This window comes from Pyxicephalus adspersus, chromosome 5 (genome assembly GCF_032062135.1).
Source record: "Pyxicephalus adspersus chromosome 5, UCB_Pads_2.0, whole genome shotgun sequence".
NCBI classification, from domain to species: domain Eukaryota; kingdom Metazoa; phylum Chordata; class Amphibia; order Anura; family Pyxicephalidae; genus Pyxicephalus; species Pyxicephalus adspersus.
The window spans coordinates 53,179,198-53,195,924 of record NC_092862.1 but is presented as its reverse complement, the minus strand read 5'-3'; the positions used below and the strand labels follow the sequence as shown (position 1 = coordinate 53,195,924).

General features: G+C 37.9%; 1 protein-coding gene across 1 annotated transcript; it reads left to right on the top strand.

The window, feature by feature from the left end:
- Positions 1-339: 339 nt before the first annotated feature.
- Positions 340-16,345, top strand: CYB5A (cytochrome b5 type A). The gene is made up of 5 exons (XM_072411515.1): positions 340-541; positions 10,939-11,067; positions 12,350-12,379; positions 12,953-12,987; positions 13,229-16,345. Exons 1-5 carry the CDS (start codon positions 413-415, stop codon positions 13,308-13,310), a joined length of 405 nt encoding a protein of 134 aa, XP_072267616.1. The 5' UTR covers positions 340-412; the 3' UTR covers positions 13,311-16,345.
- The last annotated feature ends 382 nt before the right edge of the window (positions 16,346-16,727 follow it).

The following is a 16,727-nucleotide window of genomic DNA, read 5'->3' as shown; positions in this document are numbered from 1 at the left end:
ACGGTATATATATATATATATATATATATATATATTTGTTTATATATATACACAGAAATATACAATTTTCATTTTTTTTACCAATTTTCTCTCTGCTCTATTATTAAAGTGTCCTGCTGGCAGAATAAAAGAAAAATATATGTAGATTTAGGCTTTACAATCAGGCTTTAGGAGAATGTATTTTCCTTGCGTTATGAATCATATATTATTATGGTAAAAGTTTGCCTGATTTTGGACCCTGACAGCTCAGCATAGCAGACGTAAGCAGTGTAATAGCCACGAGGGAGGAGCAATCACATCTACAGGGATGTCAGGGCTGCCTGCTTTCATATAACTCTGGCAGGAAGGGCTGTGCAGTGCAGAGTGGTGGAGAAATCAGCAGCATTGCTTGTGTCCAGATCCCAGCAATATCATGGCTGATCAGGAGCAGAAAGACGTCAAATACTACACATTAGAAGAAATTCAGAAACATAATCATAGCAAGAGCACCTGGATCATCATCCACCACAAAGTGTATGATGTGACAAAGTTCTTGGAGGAGGTGAGTGGGCCCTGGGCTCTTTGTTTATTGTACAGGGTGGAGATAGTCTATAAGCTGCCTTACAACTCACACCCTGCACTGGGGACAATAGGACCCCCCTGCTTGTTGTTTGGACCTCAGGACCACCCTGCTTGTTGTATGGACCTCAGGACCACCCTGCTTGTTGTATGGACCTCAGGACCACCCTGACTAGAAGACCCTGGAAGGAGCTGTCACAGCTGCAGCTCAGGACTGCAGTGATCACACACCATGCTTTATATTACTGTTTATTCTTTAATATTAGTCAGTGCTTTTCATAGCCTGTAATTTCAGTGCCTCCTGTGTGTCAATATTTGTCAACAAATTTACTGTATTTGTTAAACAGTAACACACTACTGGCAATCTATGCTGTAAAAAAAGTTTTTTACCTCCATTTTTTTGTTTTGTAGATTAGTATTAAAAAGATTGGTGATCTAACAAGTATAGGAGAATTACCTGCTATTGTAGCAGCAAATAAAAAAAGAACGTGTCCACCTTAGCTACATAAGAAACTTGTTTGACAGGTAGGGTATTGTAAAATAAAAGAGATGTGTTGTATAATCCACTTGCACTATGTACACTTCTAGGCACCGTAATAAGGTGTATCTGTATTGTGGGGAAAGAAGTCATCCGCCTAGTTTCCAGATTCACAAGGCACATTAATGCCCAGTAGTTTTACCATAGAATGTTACCTTTTCTGGTGACCCCCTTCCCTGCTGTCACTGTGCGTTTAAAGAACCATCCCCAGCTTTGTACTCTGTGATCCATGGCTCTTGTTTGTACCCTCCCTGGCCAGTCATTGGATATCCTCAGTTAAAAAAGTCACTTTGTGATGGGCCAAGGAGGGAAGGTGCATTTCTTATAGAAATCTGCCATTCTCACTGTCAGAGTGCTTAAAGTACAACAGAGCTATGTTGTGCATCAGAATTAAGCCGCGGGAATGCACAGATATTGGCGTGTGGGTACAAGGGAAGATACTTGAAATAACATTTTATGGTGCAGCAATTTGGCCATTTATTTTAAAAGCTGGAGTTGTTTAAGCCCATATTGTATAATTCTGTACCCACTCATCCTCCTAAATGCATGCTCAGAACATCAAGGGTCCCTGTGTAAGTCTTCGTTAAAGCTCTGTATTTTTATATGCGTAGACATGACACCATATGATGGCATGTGTTGGAATATTTGGGGATTTCTGTTAGATAATGACTACATACAATTCTTTTTCACTTGTTATACAGTGGAGACCTTGGCTTCTATTTTTCCTCTTTGTGCAGATATACTTTAGGAAAAACAGGGTCATTAAAATGCAGCCAATCACAATTAGAGGGAAGGTGTCAAAGGTGATTTTTCTTTAGTTTATATCGAGAAGAGTTCATAAATAAGCCCATTATGTTCATGAAGGAAGCAAGTTGTGAAGGACAAGCCATTTTACTTGATAAAACATTACTTTTTGTCCAGGTTACAAGATCCCATAGTTCACTCTGTGGATAAAAGCGGGACCATTTGTTTTGGGCGAGAATTTGATGTGTACAGCGGTCGCCTGACAAGACTGAGTCAGGAACGACTGATGGGGAACATCCACTGTACAAGTCAAAGTAGGAGAACACAGCGAGAACGGCTTGCTCATCCTCTCCCAAACATTGAAATAGTCATTTATATCTTTTGGATACTTCTTTTGGGGTCTCACTAACCCAGTATAGCAAATAGCAATTTTAAAATGAGGGCCAGCAGATGATACGCCCATATTTGTCTTAGGAAAGGTTTTCATTAAAATGGAACTTTACTGTTAAACATGACTGCTTTGATTGCAGAACAGCCTCTATAACAGTTATCAAGTGACAAACAGGTTATTGGCTAAACTGAGGGGCATTAATTCTTTACTATAACACTATTTGTAGGGGATAAGCTAAAAAAAAAAATCTATCAATTTTACAAAGATTAGGTCTGTGATATACAGGAGATTTTAAATAGATTTTGATGGATGTGGATAACGGTAATTTGTGAATTGAATTCTTTTGGAGCATTGTAATGTGTATGTCATTGTTCCCCCATGCAAACCAATTTAAATGCAACTCAAACTAGATTTAAGTTTAGGCTATGTGTCATTGTTTGTACCAGTGCGGACCAGAACTAGCAGTAAGTAGGCCATGTGTTTACAGTGGACATGTTACCAGAAGGAGACAGCAAAGTGACAACCTAATTAACAATATCCAATCCGTAGGCATGGACATATATTTTAGTCGAGTATCCAGTGTCTTGCAGGTGCCATGTCAGAAAAGTCTGACTATAACAGACTATAAAGACTATATAGACTATAACATTATTTTGACTATTGTTGTGGTCTGCCACTTTTTTGTAGCCAATTCCTGGTGGCTAAGAGCGTCTTCATCATGTGTCTGAAGGTAGTGCAGTGGTTAATCATATGGCTTCTCTGGTTAAACATACTTAATCTTCAGAGAGGGGAAGCCTAGCTCCAGGATCAATCACATAAACTCTATCCATGATAAGGCTATATGTTGTAAGAAAGACAAACATATATTACATTTTTAACTCTGATCTCAGTCATTCCAAAATGTAGAAGTTAGCATATATTTAGTTTTAGGCACATGTACAGCAAAAGTCCTAATGAAAGTTTCTGGCATTTCCTAAGCATATAGTGTTGAAACTCCCTGAATATGAAGTATACCTTGTTTTTTTTGCCATTTCCCCTCTTTTGACAATAGTTTAAATTGTCACTTGAGACCTTTAATAGAACTTCACCCTGCATGCACCGATTGATAGCTGTATGAAAGAAAATCCCATTTCTTTGAAATTTGTTTTTTAGATTTGGAAGCAGTTACTTGTATTGCAACATGGTTTGCTTTCCAGATCCAAATTCATTACAGAACAACTACAGAGAAAAAACTCTGGGCGGCCTTGACTTGCATCAGTTCATGATCTGTAAAACGGAGTATGCTGTACAAAGGTGATCTTTTTATGCTTGTCATAGGTGAGACCAGTTCTTTGTGACAGTAATAAAGCAAGTTTCTGCAGTTGCTTTTGTTGCACAGTGCAGTGAAACAGATCATTTTAATTTCTTTGTAATAAACATTTTATATTGTTTTTGTGTAGTGATATTTGCAGGTAAAATTCTTTCCTGCTAGTTTTGTGCTTCTTACCGCCCACCTCCACCCAAAAAAAGCCTCAGTAATGGGAAAATGCTTGTTCTTAGGTTATATCTATTGCTAATGTTTTAGTATGTTTTATTTTTTTTACTTTTGGTATACTCTATAACTGTGGTCCCCAACCTTTCCTTTTCAGCATAGAATAGAATTAACATAGAATAACATTTTCCCAGGGCCCAGTATATGTACAGCTTTCACTACTCTGCTGTTCTCAGCAGCTCGGCCTCCTGTCAGCACTCTAGCTGAGAATAGCAGAGTAATGTATGAGAGCTGGTGTGCTGTCAGGTGGCAGAGCTGCTGGGAATGGCAGAGAAGTGGAAGCCTTCCATACATTGCTCTGCCATTCTCAGCAGCCCCTGTGTAAGTGCGAGGAGAGCCGCCCGTGCTCCTGCTGTCACACTGTCACTGCTTTGGAGCAGTGTAAGGCGGGCCGTCTGCAGTGGTAGCTTCTGCCTTCTGTTATTTGCGTCCCCCAAATCCCCAGCTCGAGGGTTGGGTACCACTGCTCTATAAGACTCTATTTCTAGTTTGGTTTTGCCCTTTGTCAAGCCATTTTCTGGTTTTGGCCTTTGTCCAGTTATATTGTATATAGTCATGGTAATGCTTAATAGGGTGCTAATAAGAATATATCTGGGTGCATGCTAATGAATCACTTCCTTGAGGGAGGCGCTACATGTATTAAAGGGGGCTCCTCAGTATCGCTCACTGACGCCTGCTGTGAAATCTGCATTGTGCTTAATCCGTTTTGCAGTGAAATTGGCAAATGGGCTGCCAAGCTGCCAGCCACCTGGAGCCACATGGTATCTGAGCCTTAAGGCTACACTTTGCTACCTAAAATACAAAGTACTAACCTAAAAAAACTACACATTCCTCTTTAAAAGATTCCATACATTTAGTGCATTCTTCTTTTATTTATACCTTCAAAAGTGCCTCCAAATCCATTTAAATGGTAAATACAGAGCATGGGCATGCACTTGCATCATTCCTTATAGGTGTGACCAGCCCTCTACTGGGTTTACAGTGGCATCAGTATACTATATTTAAAGAGCACTCCTAAAAATAAAGCCCCATTTTTAAAAAAAAATAAATCGGTATACCTATTTCACTGTGGTGCAGAGTATGCTGTGCAAAGGTGATTATGCTAATCATGGTTAAAGTCATAGGTGAGTTGGCTAGTGGCTACGTAAAATGAAATTTTGGTATATTATGTGGCCATAATCCAGCTCCTAAAAGATCTTTCTTTCCAAGTATCAAAAATATCCAGCATTGCCAGTTGCAGGTTCTTGTAAAAATCGTCCAGATCTGGTAACAATCATTTGATGTCAGTGGATGCATTTAATCTTGCACTCTTTTTGAATGAATTTTACTATTATGCCAAGTAAACATATACATTAGGGTTCGGACCTGCTTCAGGATGAGTCTTCCCCTGTGGCTTTTCAAGACTGGCAGCTTGCCAGCCATTTGAACACCTGCACAGCAGCACTAAAAGGTACTAGTATCACTCGCTGCCTTCCTTATTCATTACCTATGGATCTGTTGCACGCAGATGTAGCAGCTCCCAGAAGGGAGTGGTTCCTTGCCATGAGAAAGTGGTAAACGGCACCATAACCTCATTACAAATGTGAACATAGCCTAAAGACACAAATACTTCTTGTTGTTAGAGCTTAGGGTAAAACTTGAAAATCCCATGTCCTAAATTAAAAAAACAAAACAAAACCCTGAGTCACTCATTTCCTACATGTAATTTTTTTATGCATGACTCTTGTACACTTTAGTGCAGTTTGGGACCTGGTTGCCATTTAATTAGTGCTGCACATTGTTCTTGTTAAGCTATGTACACATGTTAAATTTTTCTCGCCCGATAATCGGCTCAGGGCGGATATCGGGCGAGAATCTGGCGTGTGCTGTCCCCCTCCCCTCTCCATACAGCAGAACGGTGCTGTATGTACAGCACTCATTCATACATCGTGCAGTTCTTATCGTTGGAAAGGATCGTGAAAGATCCTTTCCAACGACAAGAATTGCACGTGTGTATGCGGCTTTACTCTGTCTTCTAAGTCTGTCATACCTTTCACTTTTTCCAGGCTACATTTTCTTTCTTCTTCTCTACATTTTACATCTTTTACATTTTTCTCTGGGTTACCCAGATGTTCATATATTCACATATACTCTGCACTTGCAAAGAACTGCAAAACTAAAATACTTTGGTACTATTTTTCTTTATTTACTTTTAAACCTTTGTTCTTTGGCATGCTGTAGTTTATCTCTACAGTTCAAGGGTGAGTCATATCACGTGACCATCTCAGATTTAGATGTTGCTTAATCTTTTCTGTATGTTTTTAGATTCCCTGAGTTTTGCTGAGTCATATAGTGTACTGCTGTTGTAAAGTGAGTTTAGACTAAAGTATTACTTTATTTATATAGTGCAAACTGATTTTTCATTGAACTTTTTACTTTAATGCCTGTCTACTGGTGATTATTTTCCCATTTGCTTAAAAGGACTGGTTCAGGAGAAATCACAGCAAAAAAAAAATGAGAGCATTCATTAAAGTGATTTAGCCTAGTGGTGAAAGAGATGATGTTAGGTTAGTGACTAGATACGCTTACAAAATGGACCCCACAATGAACAGCCAGTATGTTATACCTTCCTGGATCAGCCTAAGTCATAGTTGACTGAATGGGTGCCAAACCACTGTATTTCCCCCTTAAACTGGACCTTAACCTTAAATTAAAACTTTGCATTGTTATAGGGAACATTTAAAGATGTGAAGTGATATCCTAAAAAATGTTCCCTTTTGACTTTGTTTCCTCCTAAATATTAACAGTATGCTCCTTGGTATTTTATTATCTGGGCACTTCAGTACTGTGTTTCTTTAACTGTGATCTCTACTATTGCAGGCAAGAACATGTAAGTTACTCACCAGGGTTCTATTCCACAAACAATAAAAACATTTGATTATATGCCAATGCAAAGCCCCCATAGGCTCCTTTTTTTACTAAAGCAGGATTGAGCCTAGTGTACAGCTTTCATGATTTTGCGTGTATAAAATCAAACCGGTCAAAACCACCTGCACTCATAATCTAGTAAAACATGATTTAGTAGGGCCTGGAGTGTAACTCCCTTCTCCTAAACTCATCCAAATTCACCCTACCCATAAGTTCTTACCCCCCCTCTCTAGCAGTCTATGGAATGCCCGATCTGTTAGCAATAAATTAACCTCCATACACAACCTTCTCCTTTTCTAAATCTCTGACTCTGCCTCTGGTGCTGCTCTCTCCTATGGAGGCCTGCACTTTACACATACCCCTAGACCTGGCAACAAAGTAGGGGGTGGTGTGGGTCTCCTTTTCTCACCTAACTGTACATACAGAATCCTTCCCACCTCACCCTCTCACATTTTCACCTCATTTGAAGTCCACTCTGTCCGTCTCTTTAGCCCCCTACCCCTCATTGTTGCTGTTGTCTACCGTCCCCCTGGCCCAGTATCACAATTTTTGGATAACTTTGCATCCTGGCTCCCACACATTCTTTCCCCTGACCTGCCCACCCTAATCCTTGGTGACTTTAATGTTGCAATGGATGAGCCCAACCTTCCCTCTTCAGCCAAACTGCTCTCCATTACCTCCTCATTTGGACTCACTCAGAACATCAATGGCCCCACACACATAGCAGGACACACTTTAGACCTGGTATTTTCTAAACTCACCATTTCCCCTTTCTGATCATAACCTTATCACCTTCAACCTATCGAACTCTTGCCTTCCCTTGCCACATCCCAGACCTGGTCAATGGCAGAGAGATATACGTAACCTTGACCACAACCTTTTCTCAAACTGCCTTGCGTCCCTAACCCCCTCCCTCTCCAAAATCACCTCCCCAGATGAAGCTGCCACCATGTTAAACCACTCTCTTTCCTTGGCTTTGGATAATGTTGCCCCTGCCACCTTCCGCTACCCCCGACCTGCCAACCCCTGACCCTGTCACAACAATCGCACCAAACAGCTACAAAAGACTGTGCGTGGAGCTGAGCGCAAGTGGAGGAAATCTGGCCTCAGCGCTGACTTCATGGACTACAAAGCCAAGCTACAAAGCTTTAACACTGAGCTCACTGTCACCAAGCAAAATTATTTATCCACAGTCATTTCCTCTCAAGCTTCCAACCCACGCAACCTCTTCTCTACAATTGCCTCCCTCCTAAACCCCACACCTGCTCCCCCCACAACATCCTTCTCTGCCCAAGGAATTGCCACCTACTTTAATAAAATAGACAAAGTCAGACATGATGTCTCTGCCCACTGAGCCACTTCAACCATACCCACCCCTTCCACCTGTAAATCATCATTGGCCTCCCTCAGCTCTATTACTGTGTACTCTATTAATCCCTCCACAGGTATTGTCCCACTTACATTTCTGACCTGGTAAAAAGGTACTCCCCCAGCCGCTCTCTCCGCTCCTCCAATGACCTAGTAAATACTTCCTCACTCATAACCTCATCACACGCACGGATACAAGACTTCTCTAGAGCTGCTCCAACTCTCTGGAATGGTCTTCCTTGCCCTATTCGGCTTGCTCCTACTTTCTGCTCATTTAAAAGAGCGCTCAAAACCCATTTTTTTCAAACTTGCCTACCCATCTTCTTCTGTCTTTTGAAACCATCACTACTTCCCACCACTACATATTTGCCCTCCTATTGTGTGTAAATTCCCCCACCTACTAGATTGTAAGCTCTTCGGGGCAGGGTCCTCTCCTCCTGTATCACTGTCTGTATTAGTCTGTCATTTGCAACCCCTATTTAATGTCGAGCGCTGCGTAATATGTTGGCGCTATATAAATCCTGTTTATTAATAATAATAATAATAATAATAATATTAATAATAATAGGTAAATTTTATCTGTGGAATCCTTCAGGATTACCGAATGTTGTTTCTACAGTTTCTCCACCTATAGTTTGCCTATAATTGGTTATAAATTACAGACCAATGAAATGTTGTATGTCTGCTTCATGTTTTCACATCCCTGATTTATGTGACAATGATGAGGTTGCATCTCCACAGGCAGGGCACTCTCCAGGATTTTACAGTATTGAGAAATGTCACAAAGAAAAAAATCTCTGATGGTTATTGGTCGACTTTAAAACCAGCCTTTCCTAATGTGGAACTAAACCTACCAATATAATATATACATATTACAGAAGGAACAGGCTTTGTCTCTTTTGTAATAAAACAAACTTAGCTTGCTGTTTGCAATTATTTCACTAAGCTTACTTATCCTCACTTTGTTGCCGGCACCAAGATCTTCAACTGGTCCTCTTCTAGGTTCAGCATCTTTGGCCATCTTAATTGACCAGACAGGAATGTGGTCACTCACATGCCCTCAGGAGTTCATTTATTCCTGGCAGTCAATCATGCTGGAATTGCACTCTTTGCTGCACATGAACTACTGTATATAAAAGATTGTGAACAGACTGGTAAATGTGTTTCATTGCAGGAGAGACTTGCTCTTCATTTTTAGGCCTGGTCTGTTTTCACATGAGCATACCGTTGTGCCTCAAGTTTTTGTTGCACTTTTAGGAGTGTTGTGTGAACATATTTTACAATGGCAGGGTAATTATTTTAATGGTTACTTGTGCAGTTATCTTTAGTCTTGTTTGACATTGTATACCTTTTTTGGGTGTTTATATGCAGTTTTTATTTTAATTCTACTGCTGAGAGAGAGTGATTTTTGGATATCTGTGTCTACCAAAGATTCGTGTCTGACTGTATAAAAGTCAAATTCACACAAAGGAGTGGGAGTCCTATGGATAAATGTATTCAGGTAGTCCACTAAACAGCAGTCACCTGTATGTACGGACTTTCAAATTTCATTGGAGTCTAGAAAGAAAAAAACAAACTTGTCCTTAGTTGTCATTTCCAAATTATTTTTGAGTCATGAGTATGATAGATTGTGTCACATGTTTTCTTTTTTATTTTTCTGCTTACTTCAATTTACAACGTTCCCTAAGTGCATTGTGAACGTGTCAAATTCTAATATCAAACATAGCCTCAGTCGTTAGCTATGACATTGCATAAGGGAGGTGGTCAAAGTAGAACTGAACCCCTCATCCTCTCCTGTCCCTGTTCTGTTGCAGGGAGCTATGATTTTTAGCCATGTTAATTGGCTTGGCCAACATACCTTACCATGCATAGGAGTTTTTTAGTGCCGTCAAGCACATGCGCAGCTATGCTTTTTTGACAGTTCCACACAGTGATTTAAATTTGATTTATAAATGATTTTGATTTTTAAATGATTAAAAAATTTTTCCTTAAATTGGAACTTTAGTTCTGCTTAAGGTCAAAACTGCTGCAGTCTGACTTTTTTGAGAAACTTAAGCCATTGCAGATAACTGAACCCTATTAACCCAAAAACGTGTTCTGGTTGAAGTTGGTTAGTGAAAAACGTTAAAAATTACCACTATTCATATAAAGTCCTATAAACATTTGCTGAGTCTGTTTTAAACTAGCCATTTAGCATAACGATAAAATGAACTGATATGGCTTTGTCGTCTTGTATTTCCCAGCATTATCATACTAAATTACACCTAATGTTTCAATGGCAAGCTTTTCTGAATTGTGCTGCCATATGTTCAATGGACCTTAGGAGTGTCTGAAACTTGTCTGTGTGTATAATATATACACCACTGGTTATATTACAGGATTAAATGTGTCTTTGTTTCCCATAAGACTTAGGCTTTTTTATACCCAAATACGTGTCCTTCACAATGCAGTGTGCGAATTTACAAGTGGAGTTTTACATTTCATATTTGACTAAGTTATGTGCTGCCAAAGTATTTGTATAATAATATACATATTATAATGAGTAATTGACTTGGTCAGATCTGTATTTGTAGTGTGCAGGTCAGCTATGTTTATGAATGATGCCAAAAAGCAATGTGGAGAGAGTGACAACCAGTCGTTTACTATTTTGCTGATCTCGCATCAGCAAACTGAAATCTGACTGGGTAATACCTACTTATTATATTGGTGTCCATTTTATTTACTTATTAAAAAAATGTCTGCTAGCTGCAAAATATAATGGAGCAAAGTTCATACGTATATCAATAGTGCAGAGTAAACTTTTTTATTTTCATTATGATGATATTGAACATTTTCTACTTGTCAATTCTATCCACTGTAAACAATGATTAACTGCTAATTTTTTACTTGTGTTGACTTTAGCATCCAGGTGGAGAGGAGGTGCTGCGAGAACAAGCTGGAGGGGATGCTACAGAGACCTTTGAAGACATTGGTCACTCCACAGATGCCAGAAATATGTCAAAAGACTTTATCATCGGAGAACTTCATCCGGTGAGTTAGTTGTAGCACTCATAAACCTATCTAGGGCTGTGTCCAAGGTTTGTGTGAAAAACAGTATACAATTGTATTAGTGCAAAGATTAGGGTGTATGTGCCCTACACAGCACCGGATACAATGTACCTCTTGTGCATATGCAAAAGCTTTATCATCAGTAGCCATCCAATAGCAAGTATGCTGTACGTAGCTGCTGACTTATAGCAGAAGCTCACCACCCATCAACAAGTACAGTTCTACTTTAGGTATCCAACACCTTCCTTGTTTCTAACTCAAAGCAACGATTTGGGATTGCTCACAATTCTTCTACCAATAAAAATCCTGATGAGCAGGATTACAGATGGTAATATAGACAAAGATTTATGTATTTGTTAGTTTCATATAAACTATAAGACATAACTTCACCCTTAACATTTTAGGTGACTCACAAGGAGTTTATACTTTGTGTAAATATATTTTTATATTATTCAAGTTCTTTAAAAATATGTTCATAATTACAAAAGCAAAATTATTTTGCAAAGTTATACAGATACCATTTAGCCTTTACAATCATTCTTGCTACTAAACAAGCTTTTGTAGTACACCCACATCAATTTCACATGGAGTCCAATTTCAGATTGTGCAAAAGAAACGGAGGCTTGCACAACATACACGGAGAATATATTTGTAAAAGAACAAATATGAACTTTTCCTTTTTACTCAGTGCTTTAATACAAATAAACCAAGAAGAAACCTATATACTGCAGTCTACCATTCCTCAGATGTGATGGCTAAATGGGTTTATCTTTTTTGTTTTTTAATTTATTTTTGGTACTTTTAATATTGAGTGGTGCTTCTATTTCTGTCCTACGGTGACCTTGCTTGCTCACTATGCTATATCGATTAAGAAGTAGCATTGTCCCTCTAAGGTGCTTTCTTGACTTAGACTACAGAACACCTCACCTCACCTTTTTTGAGCTTGTCTTTGGTAATCGTACCAGATAAGGCAGATTTCATTTTAACATCGCTGGTTATAACAATAAATGAAAACAAAATGGTGCTATTGGTATTATTTATTTTTGCATACATTAGTCCCCTGATAAACTTCTCCATTGCGGGAGTTCAGATATATTAAAATACACCTCCCCATCACCTTCTACCTTCTTGCTATGTAGTTCAAAGAGCGGAGAACTGGACAGATTGACAACACTACTATATAGAGTGCACAGGAATGTATCAGCTCTTTATGCATTAACTGAACAAATATAACTAAACTGTAACATTTCTTTTTTTCTCCTAGGATGATCGATCAAAAATCCAGAAGCCAACAGTAAGTTGAATACGTGATTTATAAACTTTCAAAGCATTAGATGTCCATACTGGACAGCAGGCACTGTCCTCTGTGTTTTCTATAAAAAAACAATTTAACTTTGGAAACATTAACCCAGCTTTTTTCTATTTGTTTTTAAAACCCAAAGACAATGATGCATCATAGATCGTTGTTGCTTGTACTTGTATACAATTTTTTTTCTTGTTTTAGAGCAAACCTATTGTGATAGAAATGCGGGCTCTGCCATTGCTGCCCTACCCCTGGAATTTTTAGTTGCCTGGCTGTCGTGCAAATGTAATGGCTGAAATTCTTTCTTAGTCATTGACCTCAAATACACAAAGTGAATTATGTCTTCACTCACCAGCTGCATACTTCTAACAGATCAGTGACCTACAATGTAGTGGGATCTGAGGGTCAGTCTGAAGGACAACTATCTTTTTTTAGGTGAATGGCAGCTATGGCCTTAATAAAATAATATATATAAATTTTAATCTGGCGCAGCATGTATAAATGTCAAATGTTTGTAGAAATAAAACTTGTATTTGTGGTAATAGTATTTTTTTTTCCTCCTAGGAAACCTTTATTACTACTTCTGAATCAGATTCAAGGTATTCATGTTTCTGTTTTTTTAGCCCCTAAACTGTTTACTTTAATAGGGACAATGCTACAGAGACAGTGATTTTGTTTGAAAATATACTAAATAACACATGTAGGTTTTTCAAATAAATCTAACTGGAGTACTTATAAGATGGAGAAGTTTAGCTTGTTTCGTGTTTTAGCATTTGATAGGCAGTGACTATTATGTATTCCTTTTTTAAAAATATAATCTTTGTTTTCCTTTGTTTTCAGTTGGTGGAGTAACTGGATTATTCCTGCCATATCAGCTGCTATTGTTGCCTTAATGTATCGTTTTTACATGACAGAAGAATAAGACATTCAACAAGAATTGTAGACGAAACATTATTGCAGACCTGAAAAAAAGATTATTTTACGATGGCAAAATCAGATGTAGTGTATGACCTGTGCCAACCACATCCATCTCCTGTTGTTTCTCATTGCATTCTATTGGATCTGTTATGTTCAAGTTAACCCATAGTCCATTTTAAACTTAATTAAAATAGGCATCACAAGATGTGTTAGTACCTTTAGTCAAAAAAACTTTCTCTGTGCCTTTCTTTGATTTGGTTTTACTTTGTTACTGCAGCCTGAATTGTTCTCATGACTAAGCTCCAGCAACTGGCAGGCTCATTGGAAACTGAAATGGTATTGTACAATCTGCTGCACATTAAAATGCACCTGCACCTACAAACCATTAGCTTGTCAGCCATTACCTGTTCACAGTTGCCCATTGATTTCTGGATTGAAAACACTTTTCCTGAAACCCTCCCACTGTGAGATACATTGTCTGGGAGGGGGGCATGTGAAATACAAATGAGACATTGACACAGAGGATTTGGCCACTTGAGGGACAAAAAGAAAAATGCTAATTTACTTTAAGAGGCTTTTACATCACATAATAATTGGATATGGTGCTTGTTCAGACTGTCATAAGTTGTACTTTAATAGCAAGCATCTTGTGATGTCTGTAGACTGGGCTTTTCCATTTAAATTGTTTTAAATGGAGTACAGGTTAATTTAATTACAGTGAAGTCAACTGAACCACTAATGACTTTTATATGTACCCATTGGATTCATAATGCTTTACTTGCAATGGGTAACATACTTTCACATGTATGAATTTTACTTGGGTTTTTTCTCAGCTCTATTTCTTGCAACTGACATGAGAAGAGTACAGATCAGAAGCTCTAACTTTATCTGGGTTGCCTTGATCTGATAAACTTTTTTCATATCAGTGACACACATTTTTGTTTTAAGTCTGGGATGGTGAAACGACTAGCATTTTCAGATCAGGGACAGCATTAGTATCCTCCCCATATCTAAACCTTACATACTGTTATCATTGAATGATATTTGGGTCCCCATACACTATGTCATATTTTGATCCAATAGACAAAAAACGATCAAAAAGTGATCAAAACAATTTCATTTACAATGTGTGACTTATATATAGGCAAAATCACAAATGAAAATGAATCAGGCAATGCTTTATTTGGTGTCTGGGTAATCATTGTATTAACATCAAAACCCTTTTTTGGATAAACATTTGGATACATAGAATGGTAAAATTCATTGTATCTCATAAAGGCGTTACAGAAACACAAACATTCAGTGGTGCATTACTTACCAATTATGTTTTGGTAAATGTTTTAGACATAATAAATATTTCTGTCATGTACTTTTGTCTACACATACAACAAAAAAGCCGCTTGAAGCACATTAGTAAGTGGGAACAACGGGTGGTAAGTAGATAACAAAGTTACTTGTAGGTCTTTATGTATACACAAAGGGAAAAACACTTCTACATGCTTGATTTTTTAAAGTGTAGAAAAAATGCTTGGAAAATAAATAACTGAAAACCCCATTTTATGACATCATTCTTCCATCTTTAATTGTAAATATATTCAATACATCTACATCATCACACTAGTTCATATTCAAGATTACTGATGTTGAAGTTGTTCCTATCAAAAATAAAGAGTTATGTATGTATATAATAATTACTAAGTTTATTTTCTAATATGCACAGGTATTTTAAGTAGATTGGTTGTATGAATTTAATGCTTATCCAGCTGGGAGGTAGACGTAGGTGTCGTGTAAATTTAAAGGCCAGCAAGTCAGAACCAAAAAATGTTACTTTATGTAAAATGAATACCTCATCAATGTGTAGAGGAGCACCAGTACTTCATAACTAACTGTATACATCTCTGTTCTGTGCTATCAGCCTGTAGAACAAATTCCAGCTTTGTGTTTGTGTCAATGAGCAAATGAAGCTTGGTTATTACGCTTCTCAGATCATTCAAAATTCATTGAAAACGTGCAGTACCCATAGATTTGTGTGGGATAAAAATCAGTTCTGATGCCAACAAAAGCCTGTTGATAATGGTTCTAAACAGTCACATGTAAACCAGGGGTACTGTATCAATATACCAATTTGTACCATTTAGAAATAAAGTGGTTCATGGTGTTTGACCATGCTCAGTTTCCTGCATGGAGGGATTTTGGTGGTTCAGTGCAGAGCAGGTATCCTCCTAATACACCTTATCACTACAAGAAAACAACACATCTTTTTGACTTGTGTTTTTAAAGCAGATATTGCTTAGCAGATATGCTTCAGGTATATTCAGTTTATATAAACCTGCAGTTTTTTTTTTTTTTTTTTAGGACGCAGACACCTTGTATTTTGTTTGATGGTTTTCTAGTTTGCTGAATCGATTATTTACCATTTATATGTAAAGCAGCAGTCTGCCCATAAGAGTTTATTCCATTTATAGGTGGACCTTTTGGGCCAAAGCCATTCCTGTTTGCCCATTTTGACATATTCAATAGTATTGTATATTCCTTTCTATTCTTTGTAGTCTATATTAAATTACAAATCGAACAAGGAGACTGTAGTAGCTAAATTTGTTCAAAATGCATTAAACTGCCTGAGCCTAAGATAGATAATCTAAAAAAAATATTAAAGGTTTGTCGTAGTTATTCAATAAGGTTGCTTTAACAAACAATAGGTAAAGTATTGTTTCTATGACATTTTTTCTATAACAAAATCATCCTCCAGCAGCATTTATCTCTTAATATTAATTGTCTCTTTATATTCTTGTATGTGTAATTTCTTTTGACCAAAGTTATATGTAATATGTACAATAAATAGTACAAATGTGAATAAGCCTGTTTGTACATGAAATTTATACATCCATTAGGTATTTACCTTCATATCGTTTTCTTGTTGCAATGCAGTGATTTGTTGTTGCTGTTTTTGCTCGTTGTGTTAAAACATTTTATACTGATGGATACTTGAGAAGCAGGTTTTTAAAACAATCTAATAAATGGAAAACATGTTTAACTTTATATTTGTACTGGTTTGTTTAATTGTATGTATGTAAGATGACTAATATGTGTAATGCGCCTGGGCACACAAACCACAACCAACTCCAGATATCCTTGAATCAGGTTTATTCAAAACAGCACAGCACAGCAAGGGTTAAATTCAATCAAGCAAGGTACAGAAGGATAAGGCAAATGCAGGTCAGTAACAATCCGAGGTCAGGGCAGGCAGCAGGCAGAATGGTCAATAACAATCCGAGGTCAGGGCTGGCAGAGTTCAATCAGAGTTAGTTTCAGACCAGGTCACTGAGGAGATGACAAGCAGATAAGTTTAAAGTACACAAAGACACACCCAAGCACACTGTGGTAACAGAGGCTATAGCGGGCAATGGTGTAATGGACAGGC